At 36.2% G+C, this 24,715-nt stretch overlaps 1 protein-coding gene across 1 annotated transcript in view; it reads left to right on the plus strand.

Annotated features, from left to right (window-relative positions):
* Nucleotides 1–24,715, plus strand: part of LOC133630230 (guanine nucleotide exchange factor VAV3-like) — a 277,047-nt gene that overhangs the window by 166,606 nt on the left and 85,726 nt on the right. Inside the window, exons 17-18 of the mRNA XM_062021697.1 lie at nt 6,320–6,411; nt 17,400–17,422. Of these exons, the coding sequence (XP_061877681.1) occupies nt 6,320–6,411; nt 17,400–17,422 (115 nt within the window). The remainder of the gene's footprint in view (nt 1–6,319; nt 6,412–17,399; nt 17,423–24,715) is intronic.

Below are 24,715 nucleotides of genomic sequence, written 5' to 3' on the forward strand. Positions count from 1 at the left end.
TATTGTCCAACTCTTAATTACTGATTCCAATATCAACCGATACCGATATATACAGTCGTATACACAGCAGTTTTAAAAAGTCATAAATTTTACTTTTTGGAACCGATACCGATAATTTCCGATATCACATTTTAAAGCATTTATCTGCCGATAATATCGGCAGTCCGATATTATTGGACATCTCTAATTACAATATAATATGTTTTGTATGCATTGTGCTATCTAGGATAGTAACAGTTATTCAGTATCGCATCATGGCATTATCATCACAATATCATACCAATAGTGAAATAAATGTACAATTAAGTCAGCATGTACTAGGGTTGTACGGTATACCGGTACTAGTATAGTATCGCGGTACTAATTAATTAGAGTACTATACTCTGTTTGAAAAGAACCGGTTCCCAGGCATGACGGCCCCTACGTCACGTCATGACATTGCTGGTTTTACGAGCAGAGGAGCATGTTCGGCAGGGCACACACACAGAGTACTTACAAGCAGACACAGTGTGGAGACAGAAAAGGGAGAATGGACGCATTTTGGCTTAAAAAGTAAAGATAAAGGTGAAGTTGTAACACTGAAACACCCTCAGGAAGAGGTACTTTAAGACACGGCTAACTAGTTAGCGGCTAATGTTTTAGCCACTTCTAAAATCACTAATCCTCGTCTCTATGGCGACAAATAAAGTAAGATTCTTACACGTACCATTATCACTGGAAGACAAGGAATAGCTAAACATGCTTCACTACACACCGTAGGAGGATACAATAGCTCACCGGCGTCACAATGTAAACAAACGCCATGGGTGGATCTACACCTGACGTCGATACTACTACGATTACATCGATATTTTAAATTAGATAAGATTAGACAAACTTTACTGAAATTGTTCCACAATATAGATTACGACTAATGTATGACCCTGTAAGTACTTGGTATCGGATCGATACCCAAATTTGTGGTATCATCCAAAACTAATGTAAAGTATCAAAGAAGAGAAGAATAAGTGATTATTACATTTGAACAGAAGTGTAGATAGAACATGTTAAAAGAGAAAATAAGCAGATATTAACAGTAAATGAACAAGTAGATCAATAACACATTTTTTACAGCTTGTCCTTTATAATGTTGACAAAATAATAGAATGATAAATAGAATATAAAGTACTTTATTGATCCCTGGGGGAAATTCAGCACCACAGTTCGCTCATAATAGACAATAATAATAATAAATAATATAATATATATAATATATAATATATGAATAATATAAATATATTATAAATATATTCTAAATTTAAGTGCAGTGAATATAAATGACACAATATGTTACTGCACATGTCAGCAGACTAATTAGGAGCCTTTGTTTGTTTACTTACTACTAAAAGACAAGTTGTCTAGTATGTTCACTATTTTATTTAAGGACAAACTTGCAATAATAAACATATGTTTCATGTACCCTAAGTTTTTTTTGTTAAAATAAAGACAATATTGCCATTTTTTTGGGGGTCCCCTTTATTTAGAAAAGTATCAAAAAGTATCGAAATACATTTTGGCACCAGTACCAAAATATTGGTATCGAGCCAACCCTAGCATGTACTAATCAATATTTCAAAACCCACATTGTTCATTTGTTAATGACAGTTATTTATTTTCCCGAGCGGCAAAAAAAAAAAGAAGGCTTATATTTGAGGGGAGGCGTTCATTTAAAAGAAAGGAAGAAATATACCGGAGCATCTCAAATAAATTAGAATCCTGTTTAAAAACTGTCAAAATGAGTTTGGCTTAATCTATCGTTATTAAAACTAATCCTTTGGTTTAATGGAGTTTACCCATTTGCAGAACAGAATGAGTCAAAATCCCTGAAGGGTTTCTGGCAGTTTCTTCAAGTCTTGGTATTGTCCTAAAATAGTCCATAATCCATAACACCATTTTTTATTTTTTTTGCTAACAAGAACATGTTGAAAAGGTGTTAAATAAGTGCATATTTATTCCCTTCTTTTTTGAGTCTGCTTGCTCATGCAAATTAAAACAGTTAATACACGCTAAATATGGATGATTTAATCATTATCAATACAAAAAAACAAAAAAACATTAATCTTTTGACAGCACAATCCATGATTTAAAAAAACAAAAAACAGTATTTTACAGATTCATGACACAGTGTGAAATATTTCAAGAACATAGTTCCTTATTTATAATCCTAATGAGTCATTTACAACAGGGGTAGGAAACATATTGCATTACGATATAAGATACATTTTTAAATCTCTTAAAACCAATTATTATTTTTTATTAGTAGAGGGCTTTTTTTTTTTTACATTTAAGCGGCAACAAACATGATTCATGGAAAAAGGTGGTTTAAAACATTGTTTTTTGACTCAGTTTGTCCAATGAATTATTACTGTCATCTCGTGTAAATTGGGTAAAATATTGCAATATATATCGCCATATCACAACTATCGCAAAACCGTATCGTATCGTGACTCAAGTATCGCGATATGTATCGTACCGTGAATGCTTGCCCAAGTCCAGACCTTGTTGACGACTAATTAGTGCTGTCAAACACTACATAAAAAAATAAATATCAGATTAATCACACTTTTGAACTGTGATGAATCACGATGAATCACTTTCGAATTGTGATTAATCACTTTCGAATTGTGATTCATCCCGATGAATCACTTTTGAATTGTGATTAAACACGATGAATCACTTTTCAATCGTGATTAATCACGATTAATCACTTTTCAATCGTGATTAATCACGATTAATCACTTTTGACTCGTGATTAATCACAATTAGTCACATTTGAATCGTGATTAATCACGATTAATCACTTTTGAATCACAATTAGTCACTTTTGAATCGTGATAAATCACCTTTGAATCATGATTAATCACATTTGAATCATGATTAATCACTTTTGACTCGTGATTAATCACAATTAGTCACATTTGAATCGTGATAAATCACGATTAATCACTTTTGAATTACAATTAGTCACTTTTGAATTGTGATTAATTACGATTAATCACCTTTGAATCCTGATGAATCATTTTTGAATCGGGATTAATCACGTCTAATCACTTTTAAATCGTGATTAATCACTTTTGAATTGTGATTAATCGTGATTAAAACGTGATCAATCGAATCGCTTTTGAATCGTGATTAATCACTTTTGAATCATGATTAATCACGACTAATCACTTTTGAAACGCATTAATCACTTTTGAATAATGATTAATCACTTTTGAATCATGATTAATCACTTTGAATCATGATTAATCAAGATTAATCACTTTTCAATCGTGATTAATCGTGATTAATCTTGATTGAAAAGTGATCGTAATTATTCACTGTTAATAGCTTTTGAATCATGATTAATCATGATTAATCACCTTTGAATCGTGATTAATCACAATTAATCACTTTTGAATCGTGATTAATCGTGATGAATCACTTTTGAATTGTGATCAATCACTTTTGAATTGTGATTAATCACGATCAATCACTTTTGAATTGTGATTAATCATGATCAATCACTTTTGAATTGTGATTAATCACAATTAATCACTTTTGAAGTGTGATTAATCACTTTTGAATTGTGATTAATCACGATAAATCACTTTTGAATTGCGATTAATCACGATTAATCACTTTTGAATTGTGATTAATCACGATTAATCACAGTATATGACTTGCTAGCATCATTCAAATGTCCTTGCAAAAAGACATGAATCCAATTTTATTGTCAGAATGTCATTCAGGATTTTTTTCCCTTTGAATGTCTTCCTTGAATGCACTCCGTTTATTAGCTTCAAACCTGGTAACAGTTTTGTGTCAAGTACAGTCAGGGTGTATTTTGGAGTGTAACGTGCCAGCGAGCACACTAGTTGGAGTCTCCTAACTCATTTTAGCATTGACGTGTGCATCGACCTGATCACTAACCGCTTTCACCGACTCTGCAACCATCCCCGGTTAAGGTAAAGGAGCATCTGGGATCAAAACAAATGGGGGGATTAATCCGTTTATACATGATTAATGATATCATTTTTTTTTCTGGTTAATCGCATTTGTTCATGCGTTAACATTTGACAGCCTTACATCTAATTAAAAGAAAAATTAGAATGTCAAGTTTAGAGTTTAATCATCAAATTAACTGCCCGGGTTTCCTGAGCCTTTGCATAATATTCAAAAAGTATTGAGCACCTCTTTGACCCAGCAGGCACAAGACATTGAAGCCACGTTGAGAACTTGTTGAAATAGGTACTGATGTTGAGCAACTCCAACCTAACGTTGAAACAACATGCTTTTTTACATCATTTAAGGAATGTTGGGTTCTGACGTCGATTTCACAACAAATTTTCTACAACACAAATACGTTCAAACTAGCTTGTTGACAACGTTGATTCAATGTCAGGTTGTGACGTTGATTTGACCATTGAATTTTGGTCATTTCCCAACTAATGTTCTGCAACACAAACAATGTTGAAACATTTATTTTGACACATTTAATGAATGTCGGGTTGTGACGTAGATTTGACCATTGAATTTTGGTCATTTCCCAACCAATATTCTACAACACAAATACAACGTTGAAACAACATGCTTTTTGACAACGTTTAATCAATGTCGGGTTCTGACGTTGATTTGACCATTGAAATTTGTTTATTTCTCAACCAATATTCTACAACACAAACAACGTGGAAACAACATGCTTTTTGACAATGTTTATTCAATGTCAGGTTGTGACGTTGATTTGACCATTGAATTTTGGTCATTTCCCAACCAATATTCTAAAACAAAAACACAACGTTGAAACAACATGCTTTTTGACAACGTTTAATGAATTTCGGGTTCTGACGTTGATTTGACCATCGAAAGTTGGTCATTTCCCAACCAATATTCTACAACACAAATACAACGTTGAAACAACATGCTTTTTGACAACGTTTAATCAATACTGGGTTCTGACGTTGATTTGACCATTGAATTTTGGTCATTTCCCAACCAATATTCTACAACACAAATACAACGTTGAAACAACATGCTTTTTGACAACGTTTAATCAATGTCGGGTTCTGAGGTTGATTTGACCATCGAAAGTTGGTGATTTCCAACCAATATTCTACAACACAAACAACGTTGAAACAACATGCTTTTTGACAACGTTGATTCAATGTCAGGTTGTGACATTGATTTGACCATTGAAATTTGGTCATTTCCCAACCAATATTCTACAACACAAACACAAAGTTGAAACAACATGCTTTTTGACAACGTTGATTCAATGTCATGTTCTGACATTGATTTGACCATTGATTTTTTTTCCCTTTTTCCAACCAATATTCTACAACACAAACACAACGTTGAAACAACATTTATTTTGACGTTTAATGAATGTCGGGTTCTGAGGTTGATTTGACCATTGAAATTTGGTCATTTCCCGACCAATATTCTACAACACAAATAAAATGTTGAAAAAACATTGTTTTTGACATCGTTTAATCAATGTCAGGTTGTGACGTTGATTTGACCATTGAGTTTTGGTCATTTCCCAACCAATATTCTACGACACAAATACAACGTTCAAACATGCTTTTTGACAACGTTGATTCAATGTCAGGTTGTGACGTTGATTTGACCATTGAATTTTGGTCATTTCCCAACCAATATTCTACGACACAAATACAACGTTGAAACAACATGCTTTTTGACGACGTTGATTCAATGTCAGGTTGTGACGTTGATTTGGGTCATTTCCCAACCAACAACGTGGATCCAACGTTGGACATCAACTTTGTCTCAATTTAAAATACAACTGATTTGCAACGTTGTTTTACAGGACACGGATGTATAATCAACGTTGTATCAATGTCTTGTGCCTGCTGGGTAGCCAGTCATTCAAATGAGTACATTTTTTTAAATCACACTTTTGACTTTAGATTAATCATGATTAATCACAGGTTATTACTCGCATGCATGGTTTTAATTACTTCAAAACAGACCCCAATATTTGGACACAAATATTTTACCCTTTTTAAATTTTTTTTTAAAGCTGTGTTACTTGAAGGCGTTACATCTATTTGCTCAAAACCCAGTGACAGTTTTATCAAAAGTATAGTCAGGGTCTGATTGGCTCTGCACGTACATGATTAATGGCATCATTTTAAACCGGATAACTCGCCATTTTAGACAGCCCTTAAGTGTCACCGGGTGCAAGTTGTCCTCAGTATATTATATTCTTCATTTTTATGCATTATTATGTGCCATAAAAACCTGGAGTAAAATCAATGTCCTTGCAATGTGTCCGCAGGGGTGTGTTTAACCAGGGCTATCTGTGCTCCAAGTGCGGCTTAGGGGCCCATAAAGAATGCCTGGGCCGCCTGGGCTGCTGCGGGAAAACAGGTAAGGAACACACACACACACACACACACACACACACACACACACACACACACACACACACACACACACACACACACACACATGCAAACATGCAACTAAAATCCTCAGGTGTTACCGTATTTTCCGGACCATAGAGCACACTGCCGATTAGCGGGTCTAGTCAGGTCTATTTTCAGATTATAGGGCTATTATTATTATTGTTATTATTATTATTATTATTAGCTAACTGTTTTAATGACATTCAGACTTGACTTCAATCAATAACGGAGCAGCATCTCCTCATCCGTGGCTCACTAGTGCAACAACAACAACACCAGAAAAGTGTCCCGTGAAAAAAACCGTCCGACCGGAACTCTCTAATAACTAAAGTTCCTCGGGTGAATAATGTCAACTCACTACACCGGTATGTTTTAGCGCTTTCATGGCGAGTTTACTGACAGATATAAGTAAGAACTTTACACTACTTTATATTAGAAATGGCAACAGCGGAGGATGAATGTCTCATAACAAGAAGATAGAGACAAAGAAGAAGATTATCGACTACGGTGTCGACACGGACTACAAAGGCGGAGGCGCACAAATTTTCAGGACTTTTCTTACCAGAAGGTAAGAAAAGGTGTTTTTGCATAATATTGCGAAACAAAACGCCAGATAATATGTCTTACCTTATACACACACCATAATAATACTGGTATGTTGAAGCACAGTACAATCCATCAAGCGGTGTGGCTTCATAGCTTACCAAAGTCCTACTAAAACATTTTGATAGATTTTTGAGCGCCGTGTGTAATGTTCTATATTTTCAATGGAACATATAACATGTTGGTGTTGTTTACTTGAGTCATATCGTATGTGTGACTGCCATCTACTGGTCACACGTATCTCTTATGTGTGACTGCCATCATATTGCAGTCTACACGTACCTCTTATGTGTGACTGCCATCATAATGCAGTCTACACGTATCTCTCATGTGTGACTGCCATCATATTGCAGTCTACATGTATCTCTTATGTGTGACTGCCATCATATTGCAGTCTATATGTATCTCTTATGTGTGACTGCCATCATATTGCAGTCTATATGTATCTCTTATGTGTGACAGCCATCATATTGCAGTCTACATGTATCTCTTATGTGTGACTGCCATCATATTGCAGTCTACATGTATCTCTTATGTGTGACTGCCATCATATTGCAGTCTACACGTATCTCTTATGTGTGACTGCCATCATATTGCAGTCTACACTTTTCTTTTGTTTTTTTTCTGTCTTGCCACTGGTGAGGGCGGTCGCATCTCTCTCCGCTCCCTCCTTCCCTCCCTGCTTGCTCTCTTTGTTTTTGTCTTGTTTGAACTATTTTGAAGCCTCTTTTCTTGAGCTGTCCTCAAATCTAAACATCAAAATGAATTTGATCAACTGGACTCTCGACGCAATTGACACAGTCTTTTCGACAAGGAAAAGAGGCTCGGGGGAGCCTGGCTGCCCTGATGGAACCATTGCTGCGGGGTACGTGAGAGATTCCTGGAATACTTGGAGAATCATGTGCCTCTCAGTCCTTTCCATCGAGGACGTGGAAGACATCTACCTATTTGGAGCTGTGATCGCAGGGCATTTGCTGATTGGGCTGGGCATTGCTCTGGTGTATCGTCAAATTCGGAAGACGATGGCAGCCACTCAAGGGGCCAACAGGCTGTTCAACGCAATGGAAGGAATGGGTCGTGCTGTGGGATCACAGACTGGAGCGATTGCTGATTTGAATCGCAAGGTAGATTCGATCTTGATGATGTTACAGAAAGAATAAATTGGAATTGTCAGAGCCAGCATATAGAGCAGGAATGTCATTGTTTTGACTGCTCGAAGAAAAAAACAACATCTTAATCTACGATTTGACTCCCTCGAATGGCCTTGAGGAACAGGCTGTTTGAAAACACTCCCCCGAGGACTCCTCAAAGATGGACGCTTTTGACCTTTTCCCTTTTCTTCAAAAGCACCTGGGTCGGACTCTTGAACTCTTGAACTCTTGGGGCCGGCCTCGGCCCATAAAGACAATCCAACATCTCACCCAAGTTAATTGGGCATACATGCACGCACACACCCTTCCCCAATCAACGCCTTCACCTCTGCTTTATTCCTCCGGGGTTGTGGGGGCTGAGCAGCGCTTAACAGCAGCTGCCGGCCTCCAAGGTCCTGTTGGATGACTTTGTTGCGAGTTGTTGTGATTAAATGTACCTTGTTTATGTGTGCCATGCTATGTGAGGTTTTTTTCCTCGGACTCAGTCTGGACCATTCCTGAGGGTCCAGCCTCAGACTGATATTTTTTTTACTTCCACCCTCCCCCCAATGTCACCTTTTTCCCACCTTTTTGAGGAGCGCCTAAGTGAGGCTGATCCGTTGGCGGTCCCGTCTTGTCTCCCTGTAACGTATGTCTGCTCTTAGCGGGATTGTGCCGAAAATGTAATTTCAGTTCTTATGTGTCTTGTACATGTAAGAATGGACAATAAAGCTGATTGATTGATTGATACACGTATCTCTCATGTGTGACTGCCATCATATTGCAGTCTACACGTATCTCTTATGTGTGACTGCAATCTACTGGTCACACACATCTCTTATGTGTGACTGCCATCTACTGGTCACACTTATCTCTCTCATGTGTGACTGCCATCATATTGCAGTCTAAACATATCTCTTGTGTGTGACTGCCATCATATTGCAGTCTACACATATCTCTTATGTGTGACTGCCATCATATTGCAGTCTAAACATATCTCTTATGTGTGACTGCAATCTCTTGGTCACACTTATCTCTTATGTGTGACTGCCATCTACTGGTCACACGTATCTCTTATGTGTGACTGCCATCTACTGGTCACACACATCTCTTATGTGTGACTGCCATCTACTGGCCACACTTATCTCTCATGTGTGACTGCCATCATATTGCAGTCTAAACATATCTCTTATGTGTGACTGCCATCTACTGGTCACACGTATCTCTTATGTGTGACTGCCATCATATTGCAGTCTACACATATCTCTTATGTGTGACTGTCATCATAATGTAGGCTACACGTATCTCTTATGTGTGACTGCCATCATATTGCAGTCTAAACATATCTCTTATGTGTGACTGCAATCTACTGGTCACACTTATCTCTTATGTGTGACTGCCATCTACTGGTCACACGTATCTCTTATGTGTTACTGCCATCTACTGGTCACACTTATCTCTCATGTGTGACTGCCATCATATTGCAGTCTAAACATATCTCTTATGTGTGACTGCCATCTACTGGTCACACGAATCTCTTATGTGTGACTGCCATCTACTGGTCACACGTATCTCTTATGTGTGACTGCCATCATATTGCAGTCTACACATATCTCTTATGTGTGACTGCCATCATAATGTAGGCTACACGTATCTCTTATGTGTGACTGCCATCATATTGCAGTCTAAACATATCTCTTATGTGTGACTGCAATCTACTGGTCACACTTATCTCTTATGTGTGACTGCCATCTACTGGTCACACGTATCTCTTATGTGTGACTGCCATCTACTGGTCACACTTATCTCTCATGTGTGACTGCCATCATATTGCAGTCTAAACATATCTCTTATGTGTGACTGCCATCTACTGGTCACACGTATCTCTTATGTGTGACTGCCATCTACTGGTCACACGTGTCTCTTATGTGTGACTGCCATCATATTGCAGTCTACACATATCTCTTATGTGTGACTGCCATCATATTGTAGGCTACACGTATCTCTTATGTGTGACTGCCATCATATTGCAGTCTAAACATATCTCTTATGTGTGACTGCAATCTACTGGTCACACGTATCTCTTATGTGTGACTGCAATCTACTATTTCTCCTCAACAAAAGAGGAGAAATATAATCTTAGAGAAAAATGTAATTTAAAACATTTGTTTGCACGTACAACACTTAAGACCTTCAGTATATCAGTATGTGGAATTAAATTATGGAATGGATTAAGCAAAGCAATCAAACAATGTACTAATATGATACACTTCAAGAAACTCTTCAAACTTAAAGTGTTTACAAAGTACAAACAAGAAGAACCATGACAAACATTCTCAATTTATTTCATCCATCCATTCATTCATTCTTAAAGTAATCTTACTTATCTCATCATATGAAATATGACTTTCTTCACCAATTATTATTATTAAATTCTTACTATTATTTATTTATTTATTTTTATTGTGATTACATATGGAGTTTATTGTGAAAAAATTGAGAACAGGAAGTGAATAAAAAAAGTTTCAGCAACTGTTATGTAAAGAAAAGGGGTAGGATTAAATAAGCTGCTTCTTCCTACTCCTTTTTGAACATGTTGAAAAGAGAAACTGGAAATTGTGATGTATCATTTTGTATGCTTGCATGTTCCAAATAAACTCAAACTCAACTCAACTCAACTCAACTGGTCACACGTGTCTCTTATGTGTGACTGCCATCCTATTGCAGTCTACACATATCTCTTATGTGTGACTGCCATCATATTGTAGGCTACACGTATCTCTTATGTGTGACTGCCATCATATTGCAGTCTAAACATATCTCTTATGTGTGACTGCAATCTACTGGTCACACTTATCTCTTATGTGTGACTGCCATCTACTGGTCACACGTGTCTCTTATGTGTGACTGCCATCATATTGCAGTCTACACATATCTCTTATGTGTGACTGCCATCATATTGTAGGCTACACGTATCTCTTATGTGTGACTGCCATCATATTGCAGTCTAAACATATCTCTTATGTGTGACTGCAATCTACTGGTCACACTTATCTCTTATGTGTGACTGCCATCTACTGGTCACACTTATCTCTCATGTGTGACTGCCATCATATTGCAGTCTAAACATATCTCTTATGTGTGACTGCCATCTACTGGTCACACGTATCTCTTATGTGTGACTGCCATCTACTGGTCACACGTATCTCTTATGTGTGACTGCCATCGTATTGCAGTCTACACATATCTCTTATGTGTGACTGCCATCATATTGCAGTCTAAACATATCTCTTATGTGTGACTGCAATCTACTGGTCACACTTATCTCTTATGTGTGACTGCCATCTACTGGTCACACGTATCTCTTATGTGTGACTGCCATCTACTGGTCACATACATCTCTTATGTGTGACTGCCATCTACTGGTCACACTTATCTCTCTCATGTGTGACTGCCATCATATTGCAGTCTAAACATATCTCTTATGTGTGACTGCCATCTACTGGTCACACGTATCTCTTATGTGTGACTGCCATCTACTGGTCACACGTATCTCTTATGTGTGACTGCCATCATATTGCAGTCTACACATATCTCTTATGTGTGACTGCCATCATATTGTAGGCTACACGTATCTCTTATGTGTGACTGCCATCATATTGCAGTCTAAACATATCTCTTATGTGTGACTGCAATCTACTGGTCACACATATCTCTTATGTGTGACTGCCATCTACCGGTCACACGTGTCTCTAATGTGTGACTGCCATAATATTGCAGTCTACACGTATATCTTATGTGTGATTGCAATCGTATTGCAGTCTACACGTATCTCATATGTGTGACTGCCATCATATTGCAGTCCAAACATATCTCTTATGTGAGACTGCCATAATTTTGCAGTCTACACGTATCCCTTGTGTGTGACTGCCATCATATTGTAGGCTACACGTATCTCTTATGTGTGACTGCCATCATATTGCAGTCTAAACATATCTCTTATGTGTGACTGCAATCTACTGGTCACACATATCTCTTATGTGTGACTGCCATCTACCGGTCACACGTGTCTCTAATGTGTGACTGCCATAATATTGCAGTCTACACGTATATCTTATGTGTGATTGCAATCGTATTGCAGTCTACACGTATCTCATATGTGTGACTGCCATCATATTGCAGTCCAAACATATCTCTTATGTGAGACTGCCATAATTTTGCAGTCTACACGTATCCCTTGTGTGTGACTGCCATCTCTACTGGTCACACGTACCTCTTATGTGTGACTGCCATCTACTGATCGCACTTATCATTACACCATGTACCAAATAAAATTGCTTCGAGGTCGGTAAGCGCAACCAAAATTATACCGTACATGTTATAAGGCGCACTGTCGAGTTTTGAGAAAATGAAAGGATTTTAAGTGCGCCTTATAGTCCCAAAAATACGGCACCTTTAATAAGCAACCGAAGAATAAAATGCAACAAGCGAAAAGTGACGCAAATCCCAATCGTGTTTTTTTTAATAGTGCTAAAAACGTGACTCCTGTTTTATAGTTGTTTTGGTGCAGTTGGCGAGTCTTCCACACGCCCTTAATTCAAGCAGCCAAAGTCAGCCACATATTCAAGAAGTGCTTGCCTTCAAACGCTCCTTTCCACACGAGCACTAAAGGCAATGTCGCGCTCCCGCACGCCTAATAACACTTTTACAGAGAAGTCTTTAAAAGCCACATTGTGTGTCTGCCACTCAGATCCCTGCTTGTTCCAGGAGGGATGCAGGGGAAGTCCAAGATGGAGAGTAAACAACAAAAAGGCCTTGAGGCTCAGTCTTATGTGCATGTGTGTGAATGCTAGATAGCTCTTTTTTAGGTCTTGGAAGGGCATGAATGTGTTCTTACAGTTTGTCCCAAGCAGGCCAACCACAAGCACGCCGTGTGCAGCGACCGTGCGGCGCTTACATTCCCCGCGGCGAGCCGCCAGCTCCAGTCGGCCCGAGCATCTGTCACGGTGCCATCAGGTCGCAGAGGCAATAACGCCGGCGCCGGGCCCACCGGGGCGCGGCGTGCACCTGAGTAGATTCGGGTGACGACGGGCGACTGTGACGGCCGTGATGTCGCTTTGAATTCCCTCACTCGTTACTCCGCTTAGTGCTCGGCCCACTGCTGGTCTGGGACTTGTGGAAGAAGAAAAGTCCCCCTTGAAGTTGGCAAAAAAAAAAAAAAAAAGTTCCTCTACAAAAAGGGCCGAACGGGGGCCAGGAAGTAAAATGTACAATTTTATATAGATGAACATTTGTTGCCTGTCCCTGTTTCCTAAAATCTAGGGGAGACCGGATGCAATGGACGTCGAGTGGGTCTGACATAAAAGTGTGAGAGTCCAGTCCATAGTGAATCTAACATAATAGTGAGAGTCCAGTCCATAGTGGATCTAACATAATAGTGAGAGTCCAGTCCATAGTGGATCTAACATAATAGTGAGAGTCCAGTCCATAGTGGATCTAACATAATAGTGAGAGTCCAGTCCATAGTGGATCTAACATAATAGTGAGAGTCCAGTCCATAGTGGATCTAACATAATAGTGAGAGTCCAGTCCATAGTGGATCTAACATAATAGTGAGAGTCCAGTCCATAGTGGATCTAACATAATAGTAAGAGTCCAGTCCATAGTGGATCTAACATAATAGTGTGAGAGTCCAGTCCATAGTGGATCTAACATAATAGTGTGAGAGTCCAGTCCATAGTGGATCTAACATAATATTGAGAGTCCAGTCCATAGTGGATCTAACATAATAGTGAGAGTCCAGTCCATAGTGGATCTAACATAGTAGTGAGAGTCCAGTCCATAGTGGATCTAACATAATAGTGAAAGTCCAGTCCATAGTGGATCTAACATAATAGTGAGAGTCCAGTCCATAGTGGATCTAACATAATAGTGAAAGTCCAGTCCATAGTGGATCTAACATAGTAGTGAGAGTCCAGTCCATAGTGGATCTAACATAATAGTGAAAGTCCAGTCCATAGTGGATCTAACATAATAGTGAGCGTCCAGTCCATAGTGGGGCCAGCAGGAGACCATCCCAAGCGGAGACAGGTCAGCAGCATAGAGATCTCCCCAACTGTTGCACAGGCGAGCGGTCCACCCCGGGTCCCGACTATGGACAGCCAGTACTTCATCCATTGACCATTGAAATTTGGTCATTTCTCAACCAGTATTCTACAACACAAATCCAACATTAAAACAACATGCTTTTTGATGTCTTTTAATCAATGTCGAGTTCTGATGATTTGACCATTGAATTTTGGTCATTTCCCAACCAATATTCTACAACACAAACATAACGTTGAAACAACGTCTATTAAATGTCAGGTTGTGACGTTGATTTGACCATTGAAATTTGGTCATTTCTCTACCAATATTCCACAACACAAATACAACGTTGAAACAACATGCTTTTTGACGACGTTTAATCAATGTTGGGTTCTGACGTTGATTTGACCATTGAATTTTGGTCATTTCCCAACCAATATTCTACAACACAAACAACGTTGAAACAACGTCTATTAAATGTCAGGTTGTGCCATTAATTTGACCATTGAAATTTGGTCATTTCCCAACCAATATTCCACAACACAAACAACGTTGAAACAACATGCTTTTTGACAACGTTTATTCAATGTCAGGTTGTAACGTTGATTTCACCATTGAATTTTGGTAATTTTCCAACCAATATTCTACAACACACATACAACGTTGAAACAACGTCTATTGAATGTCAGGTTGTGACGTTGATTTGACCATTGAATTTTGGTCATTTCTCAACCAATATTCCACAACACAAATACAACATTGAAACAACTTGCTCTTTGACGTTGTTTATTTAATGTCAGCTTGTAATGTTGATTTCACCATTGAATTTTGGTCATTTCCCAACCAATATTCCACAACACAAATACAACGTTGAAACAACATGCTTTTTGACAACGTCTAATCAATGTCGGGTTCTGACGTTGATTTCACCATTGAATTTTGGTCATTTTCCAACCAATATTCTACAACACACATACAACGTTGAAACAACGTCTATTGAATGTCAGGTTGTGACATTGATTTGACCATTGAAATTTGGTCATTTCCCAACCAATATTCTACAACACAAATACAACGTTGAAACAACATGCTTTTTGACGACATTTAATCAATGTTGGGTTGTGACGTTGATTTCACCATTGAATTTTGGTCATTTCCCAACCAATATTCCACAACACAAACATAACGTTGAAACAACGTCTATTGAATGTCAGGTTGGGACGTTGATTTGACCATTGAATTTTGGTAATTTCCCTACCAATATTCCACAACACAAATACAACATTGAAACAACATGCTTTTTGACAACGTTTAATCAATGTCAGGTTGTGACGTTGACTTGACCATTGAATTTTGGTCATTTCCCAACCAATATTCTACAACACACATACAACGTTGAAACAACGTCTATTGAATGTCAGGTTGTGACATTGATTTGACCATTGAAATTTGGTCATTTCCCTACCAATATTCCACAACAAAAATACAACGTTGAAACAACATGCTTTTTGACAACGTTTAATCAATGTCTGGTTGTAACGTTGATTTCACCATTGAATTTTGGTCATTTCCCAACCAATATTCTACAACACAAATACAACGTTGAAACAACATGCTTTTTGACAACGTTTAATCAATGTCAGGTTGTGACGTTGACTTGACCATTGAATTATGGTCATTTCCCAACCAATATTCTACAACACAAATACAACGTTGAAACAACATGCTTTTTGACAACAGTTAATCAATGTTGGGTTGTGACGTTGATTTAACCATTTAAATATAGTCACTTCTAAACCAATATTCCACAACACAAATACAACGTTGAAACAACATGCTTTTTGACAACTTTTAATCAATGTCAGGTTCTGACATTGATTTGACCATTGAAATTTGGTCATTTCCCAACCAATATTCCACAACACAAATACGTTGAAACAACATGCTTTTTGACAACGTTTATTCCATGTCAGGTTGTAACGTTGATTTGACTATTGAAATTTGGTCATTTCCCAACCAAAATTCCACAACACAAATACCACGTTGAAACAACATGCTTTTTGACAACGTTTAATCAATGTCAGGTTGTGACATTGATTTGACCATTGAAATTTGGTCATTTCCCAACCAATATTCCACAACACAAATACAACGTTGAAACAACATGCTTTTTGACAACAGTTAATCAATGTTGGGTTCTGACGTTGATTTGACCATTGAATTATAGTCACTTCCCAACCAATATTCCTCAACACAAATACAACGTTGAAACAACATGCTTTTTTGACAACGTTTAATCAATGTCGGGTTGTGACCTTGACTTGACCATTGCATTTTGGTCATTTCCCAACCAACAACGTTGGACACCAACTCAATTTACAAACACAACTATTTTGCAACGTCGTTTCAAAGTCGGTTTTAAAGGACGTGCACGTATAATCAACGTTGTATCAATGTCTCGTACCTGCTGGGGTACATTCCATTTATTTGATATTCACTTAAAAACTCAATCCTGTCACTTTCGGTCCTGTTGCTCAAATTACCCATTTTCGCAATTAAATTTCCAAAAATGGCGAATACAGATTTTAATTGAAAAAACGTTATTTTAGGGAGGGGTTTAACAAGCAAATGGCACCGACTCCTGCCTTAAATACTCCTATATAGCAATGGAAGGCTAAGTATGAAGGTGTTTACCTGCACGTGTGCCTGCTATCAGCTCTGTCTGTTTGCGTAACAGGTCAAAGTTCACTGAAGGCCTGCAGTGCGGGTGTATCGGGTGTCTTTAAGTGTAGCTTAGCGCCCTAAGGCGGGGGGTGAGTGCAGGTGTATGTGCATGATGGGTGTGTGTGTTTTCAGGAGGTGTAGTCCCTCAGGGAGCCAATAAACAGAAACTGCTGGAGCGAAAAAAAAAAATAATAAAAAAAATTCCTTGCTTAGTTCTTTCCCAACCTCGTTACGAGACTGTCAGGCAGCGCCTGCAAAGCACAACAAAGTGAAGCGCGGTCAGACACCTGGCGTCCACCTTCTCCACTAATGAGGGAGTGTTGCCTTGCACCGGGGAAGGCGTGCGAGTGTTTGCGTGCACCTGCTAACCCGTCACTCACTGCGCCTGTTCTCCGACCTCTTTCAGATCCTGGCGGCGTCAGAACTCAGGTGAGCGTCCGTTGTGTCCGTGCTTGCGTGTCGTGCCGCCGTCCTTCTCTTCTCTCAAGCTGTGCTGCAGCCCACCTGCCTGCTTCCCCCTGCAGCGCTTTGCCAAGGAGACTCCGGTTGACTTTGCCCCGGTGCAGATTTCCCCCCGACTTGTGTTTGCTGTCCTTCTGTGTGCTTGGCTCTCAACAACACCCGCCCCACCCTCACGGAAAATTAGATCTCAACAACATACTTAACCTGCATGGCGGTAGAATTCACCGTTATTGCTTTTTTATGGGGGAGTACCGTATTTTTCGGAGTATAAGTCGCACCGGCCGAAAATGCATAATAAAGAAGGAAAAAAACATATATAAGTCACATTTTTTGGGCCGCACACTGAAAAATTAAAGCATGTGGGGGCCATTTTGATATTTGTCATTTTCAAACCATAACAACATTTATGGATTTTTTTATTTATTTTACCTTTAGGGGTCCCGGGGACCATAAAGGGTCTCAATCATTAAAATGTTAAAAATAAGTCAGATTATTGTTTTTTTTTTAAATTATTTAACGCTTACAGTAAATCTCTATATCAACTTCAAGTTGATATAAGGTAATACAAAATAAAAAAAAATGTTCTGTCAAAAACAACTTAGTTTTTTTTATAGCAAAACTGAAATATGCAGTATTTAGTAATTAGAGCCCTAAAATATCAATAATGCAGGACAACATTGATTTTAATTCTTTCATATTTTTGAGTGATCACAGTGAAAAGATAAATAAAAAATCACTAAATATATTTTGGATCCAAAAAGGGCCCCACTCATAAAGTGATACATTTTTATTAGTTTTTCTTTTACTTTCAACACTTAAGTTACGAGATCAACTTCAGATATATCTGTCCATTTTATGCTGGAACTATTATTTTGTTTGTTTTATGCTCTTTTGTCAAAGAAAACTTTGATGTTTTTATATGGCTACTACTAGAGATGTCTAAATGCGTTAAAATGTAATTTCGGAAATTATCGGTATCGTTTTTTTTATTATCAGTATCGTTTTTTAAATTTTTTTAATTTTTTAAAAAATTAAATCCACATAAAAAACACAAGATACACTTACAATTAGTGCACCAACCCACCCCATTTACACTCATTCACACTCAGTCACACAAAAGGGTTGTTTCTTTCTGTTATCAATATTCTGGTTCCTACATTATATATCAATATATATCAATACAGTCTGCAAGGGATACAGTCCGTAAGCACACATGATTGTGCGTGCTGCTGGTCCACTAATAATACTAACCTTTAACAGTTAATTTGACAAATTTTCATTAATTACTAGTTTCTATGTAACTGTTTTTATATTGTTTTACTTTCTTTTTTATTCAAGAAAATGTTTTTAATTTATTTATCTTATTTTATTTGATTCATTTAAAAAAAAAAAGTACCTTGTCTTCACCATACCTGGTTGTCCAAATTAGGCATAATAATGTGTTAATTCCACGACTGTATATATCGGTTGATATCGGTATCGGTTGATATCGGTATCGGTAATTAAAGAGTTGGACAATATCGGCATATCGGATATCGGCAAAAAGCCATTATCGGACATCCCTAGCTACTACACAATATATGCAATATTTTTTCCACATAAAACATTTTCAAGTGATATTTTTTAAGTAATAATTCATTATAACATAGATTTTTTTTTAGCAATGGCAAAAAAAAGAAAAAGAAAGACAAAAGAAAAAAAACAGCCTGCATGGCAGCTTTGTGTCAACATTGCAACTTTTTCTTGTTAGATTTCACCTCATTCCGTTCTTTTAAATTTTTGCAATATTATCAATTTTGCTATTTTTGCAGAATGTGTGGCGGGCCGGTAAACAATTAGCTGCGGGCCGCAAATGGCCCCCGGGCCGCACTTTGGACACCCCTGGTCTAGTCTCTTACGTGAATGAGCTAAATAATATTATTTGATATTTTACGCTAATGTGTTAATAATTTCACACATAAGTTGCTCCTGACTATAAGTCGCACCCCCGAAAAAAACTGCGACTTATAGTCTGAAAAATACGGTACTGGGAAATAACATAAAAATGTGAGGAAGTAGAAACCTTCAACTGTGCCCTGTAACTTGGTCAAGTAATTTATTATTATCATTATTGTTATTAAATCTAATTACGTTCAATTTACGATAGGTATATATTTTTATATCGCTAATCCTTATTTATATATTTATTTTTAGCAGATGGCATACCTATCATGAGAATTAAACAGCACCCTCCAGTGGAAAAAAACACTTATTTATATATTTTTTAAAAGCTCTAGACAGGAAATCATTAACTCTCTGTTAATGGTCAAACATGTGTAGTTACATTTAATTAAATCTAGTCTATTATTACAGTTTCTTACCCTACATAATCAAAGTACATTTAGTTAGAATATTTGACAGATAAGCATTTTGACAGTAGAATTTTTAATTTCAATGTTTTATCTGACAACATCAGTGTAATAAGAATTATATTGCACCATCCAGTGACAAATTTTTTTCTTCTATATATAACAAAAGCACTAGTCAGGAAGTTGTATACAATATAAGTAAAATGTGTAAAGTAGACTTTGGTTTGTAGCCTGGTCAAGGAAATTATTATTCCTTTTAATATTATTATTATTATTGTTGTTATATTACTACCGCATTTTTCGGAGCATAAGTCGCACCGGCCAAAAATGCATAATAAAGAAGTAAAAAAACATATATAAGTCGCACTGGAGTATAAGTCGCATTTTTTGGGGAAATGTATTTGATAAAAGCCAACACCAAGAATAGACATTTGAAAGGCGATTTAAAATAAATAAAGAATAGTGAACAACAGGCTGAATAAGTGTACGTCAGGGATGTCCAAAGTGCGGCCCGGGGGCCATTTGCGGCCCACAGGTAATTTTTTAACGGCCCCACGGCCCATTTTAAAATACGATTAAAAAAATTAAAAACATAAAAAGTGGTATGAAAGACCAAACAGGTGAAATGTAACAAGAAAATGTTGCAATGTTTACTCTAATAACACAAAGCTGCCATGCAGGCTGTTTCTTTCTTTAAAAAATAATAATGAATCAAAATCAACGTTATTATGAATTATTGACCTATCCAAGGCTCCAATTACGTCACATTAAATATTGCACTTTGAGATATTTTTTGGGGGAAAATGTTGCATATTTTTTGTTTGCCATATACATTTTTTTTTGCTGTTTTTTCTTTTTTTTAAAGAAGGGCCTAAAACGAACAAACAAAAAACATGAACAACAATACAACTTATAATTGACGGATAGATCTGAAGTTGATCTCGAGATTATTGTGTTAAAAGTAAACAGTAAAAAAAATGTATAATTTATTTTTTAACACTTTAATGAGTAGGACCATTTTGGTTCCCCAATAATTTTTGTGTGGTTTGTTTTTAAGTGTCATCGCTCAAAAAATAATAATGCATTAAAATCAATGGTGTTATGAGTTATTGACCTTTTTAAGGCTCCAATTATTATATCATCTCAAATATTCCACTTAAAAATTTTATTGGGTGAAAATATTGCATATTTTGTGTTTTTTCCATAAAAAAACTGGGTTTTCTTTGACAAAAAGAGCATACTACTTAAATCTTAAAAAATGTTATATTGACAGATAGACCTAATGTTGATCTAGGGATTTAAAACTTGAATAATAATAAAAATAATAATACTGAATAATGACACATTTTTAATATTTTTTTTACCAAAACCCTTTGGGGTCCCTGGGATCAAGCCTGAGTGGAGGCCTAAATGTATATTTTTTGTATATCTATATTATAATGGTTTTTAAAATAAAAAAATATCAACATGGCCCCCGCTTGCTTTGATTTTTCAGTGTGCGGCCCTCAGTGGAAAAAGTTTGGACAACCCTGGTGTACGTTATATGAGGCATAAATAACCAACTGAGAACGTGCCTGGTATGTTAACGTAACATATTATGGTAAGAGTCATTCAAATAACTATAACATACAGAACATGCTATACGTTTACCAAACAATCTGTCACTCCTAATCGCTAAATCCCATGACATCTTATACGTCTAGTCCAGTGGTTCTTAACCTGGGTTCGATCGAACCCTAGGGGTTCCTTGAGCATTCGGTGGAGCCCATGTGGTCACACCTGTCCCAAACCTGACTAAATAACAAGTTAAAGGTTTTATTACTGTAATCATGAGATTATTTTCTAATATAAGTATTTTGGCCCACTTACAATGACTATAACATATTGTTTTTCATGAGCTGTGTACTAGTATTATATGTCCTACTTTGGAAATAATGTGTACCCATTTTAGATATCGCATTTAGTTCCCACTAAAACATTCACATGTTGCACAATGAGATGTAAACATGGGATTATGTGTACATTCCTGTATCTTTCTGTTTGTAAAATATATATCTATTTGTATTTTTTGAATATAATAACATCATTTTATGATTACGGTTCGGGTTCGGTGAATGCGCATATGAAACTGGTGGGGTTCGGTACCTCCAACAAGGTTAAGAACCACTGGTCTAGTCTCTTACGCGAATGAGCTAAATAATATTATTTGATATTTTACGCTAATTTGTTAATCATTTCACACATAAGTCGCTCCTGAGTATAAGTCGCACCCCCCGCCAAACTATGAAAAAAACTGCGACTTATAGTCCGAAAAATACGGTACTCTATTTTGGAAAGAAGGAGTGTCGTCAGCAAAAAAAAACCCCCAAAAATAATGAAACTGGAGGACATTGAAGTGTTTCAAATTGTCCAGTTTGATTCTAAAAAAGTGCAATATTGTGAAAATGTGGCAAAAGGTAACGACAGTAAAGGCCCAAATTCTAGTCACTCAACCACTGAGGCTCTGAAAGTCACTGGCTGGCCCACAGATGCAAAAAACTGCCAGGGTCTCGTACTAAACACATGGCTGTAGGCGACTTCCTAATCTATATATACACTTTATTGCCAAAAGTATTTGGCCACCTGCCTTGACTCACATATGAACTTGAAGTGCCATCCCATTCCTAACCCATAGGGTTCCATATGATGTGGGTCCACCTTTTGCAGCTATTACAGCTTCAATATAAATACAATATATGCTGATTCATGTGAACAAAACATACACATTCTAGCGTCGTGTTCTTGGTAACAAAGCAAATTCGGTTCTTTCATGATTATTTGGAAGAATTAATTTTATTCAAGATTTAATTCACCTTCTTGTGAATGTCAATTGACATTAAGGTTTTGCATTTCAAAGTGAAATGTTTGCGCTGTCAAACAGAGCTGGTGTTTCACAATTGGGATTTGTTTTATATATATATATATATATATATATATATATATATATATATATATATATATATATATATATATATATATATATATATATATATTGTATATATTATATGCTGTATATATAATATATAAATATAACATACATGTTATATTTATATTATTGTCTACTTTATACCTTTTGTTTTCGCCCTATTTGTGTGCCCTTGTGTGCATTATCCTTTCCATCCTTACCCTTTTCATCCTTTGTAACTGAGCTACTATGTGGAACAGACTATATTTATATTATTCACATGTGAATAATGTTGTATAATAGACTGTATTTACATAATTCACATGTGAATAATGCTGTATAATAGACTGTATTTATATTATTCACATGTGAATAATGCTGTATAATAGACTATATTTATATTATTCACATGTGAATAATGCTGTATAATAGACTGTATTTATATTATTCACATGTGAATAATGCCGTATAATAGACTGTATTTATATTATTCACATGTGAATAATGCCGTATAATACACAGAATTTATATTATTCACATGTGAATAATGCTGTATAATAGACTGTATTTATATTATTCACATGTGAATAATGCCGTATAATAGACTGTATTTATATTATTCACATGTGAATAATGCTGTATAATAGACAGAATTTATATTATTCACATGTGAATAATGCTGTATAATAGACTGTATTTATAATATTCACATGTGAATAATGCTGTATAATAGACTGTATTTATATTATTCACATGTGAATAATGCCGTATAATAGACTGCATTTATATTATTCACATGTGAATAATGCTGTATAATATACTGTATTTATGTTATTCACATGTGAATAATGCTGTATAATAGACTTTATTTATATTATTCACATGTGAATAATGCTGTAAAATAGACTGTATTTATATTATTCACATGTGAATAATGCTGTAAAATAGACTGTATTTATATTATTCACATGTGAATAATGCCGTATAATAGACTGCATTTATATTATTCACATGGGAATAATGCTGTATAAAATACCGTATTTATGTTATTCACATGTGAATAATGCTGTATAATAGACTTTATTTATATTATTCACATGTGAATAATGCTGTAAAATAGACTGTATTTATATTATTCACATGTGAATAATGCCGTATAATAGACTGCATTTATATTATTCACATGGGAATAATGCTGTATAATATACCGTATTTATGTTATTCACATGTGAATAATGCTGTATAATAGTCTTTATTTATATTATTCACATGTGAATAATGCTGTAAAATAGACTGTATTTATATTATTCACATGTGAATAATGCCGTATAATACTGTATTTACATTATTCACATGTGAATAATGCTGTATAATAGACTGTATTTATATTATTCACATGTGAATAATGCCATATAATAGACTGCATTTATATTATTCATATGTGAATAATGCTGTATAATATACTGTATTTATGTTATTCACATGTGAATAATACCGTATAATAGACTGTATTTATATTATTCACATGTGAATAATGCCGTATAATAGACTGCATTTATATTATTCACATGTGAATAATGCTGTATAATATACTGTATTTATGTTATTCACATGTGAATAATGCTGTATAATATACTGTTTTTATGTTATTCACATGTGAATAATGCTGTATAATAGACTGTATTTATATTATTCACATGTAAAAATACCTAAGTGTTTATTGTTTATTGGGAGCGAACTGTGGTGCTGAATTTCCCCCAAGGATCAATAAAGTACTTTCTATTTTATTCTATTCTATTCTATATTGACCTACTTTGCATTAGTTTGAGTATTTTTCATCGACAAAATGCATCAAAGTGTCCCCCGTGTCCTTCGATTTCTTTCTGTATGTGGCCCTCGCTGGAAAAGCTTTGGATCCCTGCTGCTATAGAATGTGTTAATGCATGCATTCGGTTTAAATAAGCATAT

Source organism: Entelurus aequoreus, linkage group LG15 (assembly GCF_033978785.1).
Source record: "Entelurus aequoreus isolate RoL-2023_Sb linkage group LG15, RoL_Eaeq_v1.1, whole genome shotgun sequence".
In the NCBI taxonomy this organism is placed as follows: Eukaryota; Metazoa; Chordata; class Actinopteri; order Syngnathiformes; family Syngnathidae; genus Entelurus; species Entelurus aequoreus.